Source organism: Opisthorchis viverrini (genome assembly GCF_000715545.1).
Source record: "Opisthorchis viverrini unplaced genomic scaffold opera_v5_24, whole genome shotgun sequence".
NCBI classification, from domain to species: Eukaryota; Metazoa; Platyhelminthes; class Trematoda; order Opisthorchiida; family Opisthorchiidae; genus Opisthorchis; species Opisthorchis viverrini.
Genome location: NW_008751680.1, coordinates 2,903,898 through 2,911,745, shown reverse-complemented (window position 1 = coordinate 2,911,745; position 7,848 = coordinate 2,903,898). Strand labels below are relative to the sequence as shown.

The 7,848-nt window shown below is 47.5% G+C and overlaps 2 protein-coding genes across 2 annotated transcripts in view; one reads left to right on the top strand and one right to left on the bottom strand.

Annotated features, from left to right (window-relative positions):
• Window positions 1–716: 716 nt before the first annotated feature.
• The window catches only part of T265_02122 (hypothetical protein), a gene marked incomplete at both ends in the record, with an annotated part of 54,615 nt that continues 47,483 nt past the window's right edge, over window positions 717–7,848 (bottom strand). Inside the window, 2 exons of the mRNA XM_009166281.1 lie at window positions 717–1,917; window positions 6,949–7,086. Coding sequence (XP_009164545.1) covers window positions 1,840–1,917; window positions 6,949–7,086 — 216 coding nt within the window. The remainder of the gene's footprint in view (window positions 1,918–6,948; window positions 7,087–7,848) is intronic.
• The window catches only part of T265_02124 (hypothetical protein), a gene marked incomplete at both ends in the record, with an annotated part of 14,161 nt that continues 8,983 nt past the window's right edge, over window positions 2,671–7,848 (top strand). Inside the window, one exon of the mRNA XM_009166283.1 lies at window positions 2,671–2,792. Coding sequence (XP_009164547.1) covers window positions 2,671–2,792 — 122 coding nt within the window. The remainder of the gene's footprint in view (window positions 2,793–7,848) is intronic.

Sequence of the window (7,848 nt, the reverse complement as noted above, 5' to 3'; positions counted from 1 at the left end):
GTCGCCTGGGAGAAACGCCTGCCTTCACAGTCCTATCGCACAAGACAGTACAACTTTACCTCCAGATCGCCTTGTAATACGATTACTCGCAGTACGAAGACTCGCTGTTCTTCGTCGGGCCATTTCCCGACATGACTGAACCTCAGGGAACTGAGTTCCAGTCAGCATAGCCCGCAGAATCATCGTAGCCCAGAAGGCCAACCACCAAGACAAACAAACAACTTTGTGACACGCTTATCACGATATGACCGTAGCTGAATGGGGTTGGACGCAGGACTATACGGCTCACGGCAATCCCGATCGACTAAGACCACTAGACAGTGGTCGTTGTGCGGTGCTCGTGAATCGATCACCAGTAGTCACTGGTGTATTGAAGATGGATCTGCCCTGGTGTGCACCAACTCCATATTACACAAAATGGTGTCAGGTTTCGGGGGTAGAAAGGTCACAGCATGACGACGGTGGTGGCCTAAGTCACCACACGAACTTTCACCGCGCTGAGTTCGAGATAGGTCATCGGTTGAAGCATGAAGTTAGCTAGCAGATATTGCACATCACGAGTAAGATTGTTGAGCGCCATGCACACATTTCAAGAATTTGACCACAATTAATTTCCAAATGAAAATGAACCCCGTCGCCACTCGTTGCCGACGCCACCGTATACCAAACACCGTCCTGATGAACCAATCGACCCGACCGAAACAGGAAAAAGGCATGTGGAAATTTGGATATTGTTGACATCCTCATCAGCCTCATCATCTTGACCAACAGAGAGCGAGCAAACTATGGAAAAAACGAGAGCATATGGATGTTTAGAGTAAGCAATAGAAAAATGCTAATAGCAATGGTGATTTGGACCACGCTGTGTTGTTGTTGTTGTCATCGGTGTACCCAAAACAGCGGTCGGTATAAGAGAGAGGGAGAGAAAACCGCATGATTCGGCAAAGAGAATTGATAAAAAAGACAATAAAATGTGATCAATTCGTAAAGAGAGATAGGGAGAGAGAGAGGAGTGTAAACAAAAGGACAAGTGATCCAAAGCAATAGAATAGCCACAGTGTGTGTGTGTGTTTGGGGGGGGGGGGGGGAGACGGGTGAAAAATAATGTGTGGAGAAATGAACCGTATCAAAACCCGATGTGACTGGCGTCAATGGGTGGATGGGAGAAGGGTCATCCTTTCTGACCATATAAATGTATGTATATATATATATTTAGATGGGTAGTCCTTTGCGTGACCTAGAACAGAGGTTGACCGACCCAGTGAGGATTCTGTGGAACTGCAAGCGGTGCACAGAAAGCGGAGAAAATATGCGCGACATGGGGGAGATATTGAGACCTAGATGGAGACAATCGATGATGAGGTTGGCAATAGAAGCGATGGCGGCGGCAGCAAAGACGGATAGGTAACAAAAGCAGAAATGCAACAGCGATTAACCTGTCCACACACTCTCTCGAATAACAAAAAATGTCAAGTTATGATATTCTATACAGTTCGAGGAACAGGGCACTGACAGCGAAAATGTGCAAGCATGCACCTGTGTGTGTGGGAGGGGGGGCGGGAACTGATAATTCAAAAGGAATGGAAATTAGAGACAGTGGATCGGATTACGGAGCGAGTTGCGTACCACCTCGAACGACGATGGAAAGCAAAGGGAGACATGTGCCAAAAGAAGGAACAAGTGCGTCCGATCGGTTGTGTGGGTGAGTGGGCGCTTTGAATGGAAAGGAGCGGAACGGTGAATAGATGCGCGACGGACGGTAATGGGGCCGCAGTAATGCCTATTCACAAATGACAAAGAAAAACAGCTACAGACCCGGGTATGGAACAACACCGTCGGCTACTTCTGCTCTCGAGCCAGTTGGATTAGCGGGACCAGAGAGGAGAGAGGCTCGGCACAGTGAGCGATGAAGGGATGCTGAAACGGAAACAGTCACCAAATCAGACACGAGATGAAATCAAAGTTGGAATTATCACTATGTTGACCTGCTCAAGAGTTCAAATGAAAGTGGATGGATATAATTGCTCAAATATTATCGTACACTTAAACTTGAAAGAAGGGCCACTTGATCAGATGGCCGGTTGCCGGGAGATTGCGACTTGATTACAACGTATGACAGGCACAATTGCACGTGGTTAAGTATCACCGGAAGACCATGCAATCCGACATAAATCCGAGGGGCGGGGAGATAAACGAGTGGAAAGCACTCCCACCACGCAGAGATCTACCAACGACCGCGAAGAACTTGTAAACCGAACTATACACTGCGTACACCGTTACACATGAATACACCACTTGGTATTTTGGAAGTCAAAGTCCAAAGCGATTATTGGTTCAAGCAACGACAAGAAAGTTATCCGACGTCATTGCTGAACACGTTCTAAGACATTCTGCTAGGCCACGACAAAGAATCCAGAGTGACTACCACCTTGTTCCTCCATTCATTCTTCGTGGCAGTTTCGTGCAGTAGCTTCGCATGGGATTTTCAGTCTCGCTTTCTTCACCATATTGTTGTCAAAATGCTTTAGATTTGCCACGAGTAAGTCACGCGACGTGGTTTTCACGCTGTTTCCAGCGAGAAAGGAGCTCTGTAACTTCAGGACGGTTCCTGTTCTAGTCACGGACTCGCACTCGTTGAAAGGGGGGGCGGGAACTGATAATTCAAAAGGAATGGAAATTAGAGACAGTGGATCGGATTACGGAGCGAGTTGCGTACCACCTCGAACGACGATGGAAAGCAAAGGGAGACATGTGCCAAAAGAAGGAACAAGTGCGTCCGATCGGTTGTGTGGGTGAGTGGGCGCTTTGAATGGAAAGGAGCGGAACGGTGAATAGATGCGCGACGGACGGTAATGGGGCCGCAGTAATGCCTATTCACAAATGACAAAGAAAAACAGCTACAGACCCGGGTATGGAACAACACCGTCGGCTACTTCTGCTCTCGAGCCAGTTGGATTAGCGGGACCAGAGAGGAGAGAGGCTCGGCACAGTGAGCGATGAAGGGATGCTGAAACGGAAACAGTCACCAAATCAGACACGAGATGAAATCAAAGTTGGAATTATCACTATGTTGACCTGCTCAAGAGTTCAAATGAAAGTGGATGGATATAATTGCTCAAATATTATCGTACACTTAAACTTGAAAGAAGGGCCACTTGATCAGATGGCCGGTTGCCGGGAGATTGCGACTTGATTACAACGTATGACAGGCACAATTGCACGTGGTTAAGTATCACCGGAAGACCATGCAATCCGACATAAATCCGAGGGGCGGGGAGATAAACGAGTGGAAAGCACTCCCACCACGCAGAGATCTACCAACGACCGCGAAGAACTTGTAAACCGAACTATACACTGCGTACACCGTTACACATGAATACACCACTTGGTATTTTGGAAGTCAAAGTCCAAAGCGATTATTGGTTCAAGCAACGACAAGAAAGTTATCCGACGTCATTGCTGAACACGTTCTAAGACATTCTGCTAGGCCACGACAAAGAATCCAGAGTGACTACCACCTTGTTCCTCCATTCATTCTTCGTGGCAGTTTCGTGCAGTAGCTTCGCATGGGATTTTCAGTCTCGCTTTCTTCACCATATTGTTGTCAAAATGCTTTAGATTTGCCACGAGTAAGTCACGCGACGTGGTTTTCACGCTGTTTCCAGCGAGAAAGGAGCTCTGTAACTTCAGGACGGTTCCTGTTCTAGTCACGGACTCGCACTTGCCGACTCGCATTCGTTGAAATTCGCAGGTACTTTATTACAGATGTTGAGATGTGATATTTGTGGACGAGGTTTCGGAAGGAGATCCATAGCGCAAGCATCGCTGCTAGGGATAAGACACGCAACGAATCATGCGGTCTGTGCGACCAGGGGTACCCGACTCCGGTCACAGACATCAGGGACGTGATGACCGTTTGCGCAAACTCATGGGCGCCAGACTGGCGCGGGTATGCAGCATTACGACGAGTACGACTGCATTCTAATCAAGCAGTGTGGTATACACCATGTGCAATCCCATACTACCTAGCATCCAATTAGTGTCAAAACTCGAAGGCTGCGGGGACGGCGAACTCACCAATAAGACTACGGATAGAGAACTAAAGGACTGCCGAGTAAGTCAAAGAGTTCACACCGTTGCCGTCACAAGCACACCTGATCACACCAGGTGATGAGTCACAACTGGTTATGGTGGAGACGAGTCGAGAAAACAAGCATGTTTGCCTAAATATTGTTAAACACCCGCTTCTTAATAGGCACATCCTCAACTCGTTTGGTCATGCATCTGTCGCCGAGTTTGGCGCAAGCGATATGACGACGATAGTGGAATGCATCATACGTCCAAAGGAACGATGAGAGATAAGCATGAGAAGGAGATTGTACATGGACCACACAAGAATGTGTTTTCAATGTGTAACTGCCACGAAATGCGTAAGACGTATAAGACTGCGATATCGTAGGAGTATCCAGGTGAGCGCAAAGTAGTTGGAGTAGAAAAGCTACTCTTTCGGTTCTGAGCTCATCAAGTCAAAAGACTTTCACTGTTTGACCATCGATGTCTTCGGAGCATTGCCCGAATCTGGTGGGAACACCGGATCAGCAATGCTGAAGTACGTCAAATGGTATTCGGGAGAAATAACTCACCCTCGATAGATGAACTGATCACGCTGCATAGGTTGCGCTGGCTTGGCCACGTGTTGCGTATCCCAGTCGACCGACTTCCTCGAAGGGCTCTTTTCGCACAACCACGTGAAGGGTGGAAGAGAGTCAGAGGCGGGCAAACAATGACTTGGCAGCGAAGTATGAAAGCCATTACCAGCAAACTCAGCTGCGCTGGTCACTGCCTTCTTCCTGGATGAGGATTCCGAGACTGGCCATATCAGTGGTTAGAGACATTGTCAGACATAGCCCAGTCGCGCCCTCAATGGCGCTCGTGCATCCAAGCTATTGCCTTCAATGCATGGCTCCCTCCTCAATCCCCCAATTAACAGTCCACCTACAGTGCTGGATTTATGCACCAATTTATCATATCTCGCCTCCAATGCGCAGCTACCTACCCCTCCCCCCAAATCATTGGTGAACGAAACTGTGGCAGCTACAACCAGTGTACGACAAGTACGCGGTTATTATAGATGACAGCGATGATGATGATGACCATCAAGTATAGATCGTCACGCCCATATAGTTTCCATAGGATTTTGGCTCTAAAAGCAAGTGTGAGACACCAACATGGTCCTGTTATTGACTCATTCACCCGGATTGTTGGTCTAATGGCTGACCAGTGCGCATACATACAGGTAATCTGATGCGCGAGGGACAGGCACAACTATGACAGGCTTTCGGTGCAACAGGAGGGTCGAACGAGGGTTGAGCTACTGCCAGGTTGCCCAATCCTAGACAGAAAAGCCAGGGTTTTGTTTCGAATCACGGACTTTCCGACCAGTAGTTTCGCGCCTTAATCGTTAAGCTATCTTGAGTCCAACCTGTAGTGACTATAAACGAATCGGAGTAAGGCCGACCACACATAGAGTTACTGGGATAGTGGCTGGCCCCCGAAGAGGCAGTTGGACCAGAATACATCAAGGTCATTCATGCTAAAGTTGGTTCTTACAAGGAATAGTTTTACAAACCCCAGTCAGTCACAGGTGGTCCCGCTCTATCTGAGTGATTAGGGAGTAAGGCATCAGAAGCATCTCCTGACGTTCGATACTCTAAAGCTCAACTCAACTCGAAAAAGAGACTAAGCAACCATGTTCGTTCCCACGCATAACCGCCGTTCGATGTGCAGTCGGTCAATCAATAAACCGAGTGATGTTGCAAAATCCTGCCTATTCTTTCAGTGTCCCTTCGGTCAACTGTGGAGACTGCTTCAAGAACAAGACTCACAGCGTCTGCCATAAAACTCATGTACCATGCAGAAATTCGGTGTTCAATTGTGACGGTACTGTTGCACAGGAACGCTTTTTACATTCACTTGTAACTGAGTTTATCAATAGTCTAGGTGGTCTTGATCACGTATTGTATTCAAAAATGCTCTATCGAACAAGGTGTTCTTGGGTTAGAAGTGAAGGGTAACAGCTAGTTGCAGGTAAATAGCATGCTTCTCTGTTTTCCAGTCCCATAGCCCTGTAGTCGTGAGTATTGTCCTGTCGGGTAAAATCGGTGGCGTATGTTGTCTCAGGCTGACTTATCATGGTTGTCCAACAACATTCGGGTACGATTCTCACAGGCGTGAGGTACGGTGTGTGATCGTTTCTAGAGAAACGACTGCATCTTGCAGAAATAAGACCAATCCCTGAAATAGCGCTCCCAATACGCTTCTAGCCAGGTAATGCAGCTCCTCGTCACACTTCTACGAATTTCAACTCACTGAAGAAGCCAGCACCTGAATTACTGTGCAATCTCAGACGCTGAGACGATCTGCACCGCTGATATGCTTCCGCGTGACAAGCCATCACGGAGGGCAAGTTTGAAAAAAAAATCGTTCATCTGTAGCGCCCTTTCGGTGCCTAGCTGCCACATTACACGAAGGAGGCACGAGGGCAGGTCGCCCAAATTTAGACAGGGGGAGTCAATTGGTGGAGGTCGGGTTCGAACCACGGGCCTTCCGGCCAGTAAATTCGCACCCTAACCACTTGGTAAGTTGATGTGAGTAGTATAGTTGATGAGAAGCTATTCACAGCTACGAAATGAGCGGATTACGCTAACCGACAAGTCACATGACCACGTCGATCGAATTCTACGATTGTCCAGCAGGCGCTGGAAGAGTAAACATACGCGTTAAGCTAGACCCTGAAAGTGATTTTTCAGAAACAGGTGAACTGGCAACATAATCTGGGAAAACACTTATCAACGCAAATGAACTATTACGGTAAACCGTTGATTCATACCAGAGTTCAGCCTATCTACCATCTTGTGCATTAGGAACCAGAAAAGCTTGGCAACGTACCTTCAAAAGTTCACTGGCGGTTGCACGCTGATCCACATCCACCTCAAGACAACGGTCCAAAAAGTCCAGAAACACCGGTGATAGACGGTCTCGCTCTTTGATCTCAGGCTTTCCGTTGGTGGCAATCAAATAGAGGGCCTAAAATAATACAGTGCGGAAGGAGGGGTAGCGGTGAGAATAACCAGGGCTTTTGCTCACTGAACACGTTGAATGTGGAATCGAATGTGATATGACCAAGTTGTGACTGCTTGGGTGAGGCATGTCCATCCACGAATGCAAAATTGCATCAGAATTCGAACTTTGGATGAGAGTGAGTTATCTGTGAGCCGAGTCCATGTGTAATGCAGCTTTCGTACAAAATTACTGCACGATCAACCTAAAGCAATCAAACACCGTTTACCTACAACTGCATCACAATATGGAACATTAGTAGCATTGTTATTAATATGCTTGATGTCACGTGATTCGTTATGATGTGTTGAACTACGTACTGAAGGCGATGCAAGTCCAGACTACGCTCCGTCGTCATGCTGCCCACCGAGGGAGCCTCACTGAGATAACCATCTGGGAGCTGTCAGGTCATAAACTGTTCTTCACCTTTTGGTCGTTTCCGTTCAGCACATGCTTAGGTGAAAAGTGACTTGTGGAGTATTGCTAATCTGATGTTTCCACCAGACCTGAACAATGTTTTACAGGCCCCGAAAGCCTTTCGCACGTAGAAAGCAAGTCCCATTGGCAAGCTAGTGTGGATCGCACTGTGCCATGGGACCATCGGACAGGCACTGCTGAAGTTAGATGAATTTTTTTTGTGGCAACAAATGAACCGCATCGTTTCAGAGGTTTTGTAAACAATCGGTGGATTTATTGCTGGGCAACGTTTCGTTTTTGACACAAAAGCTT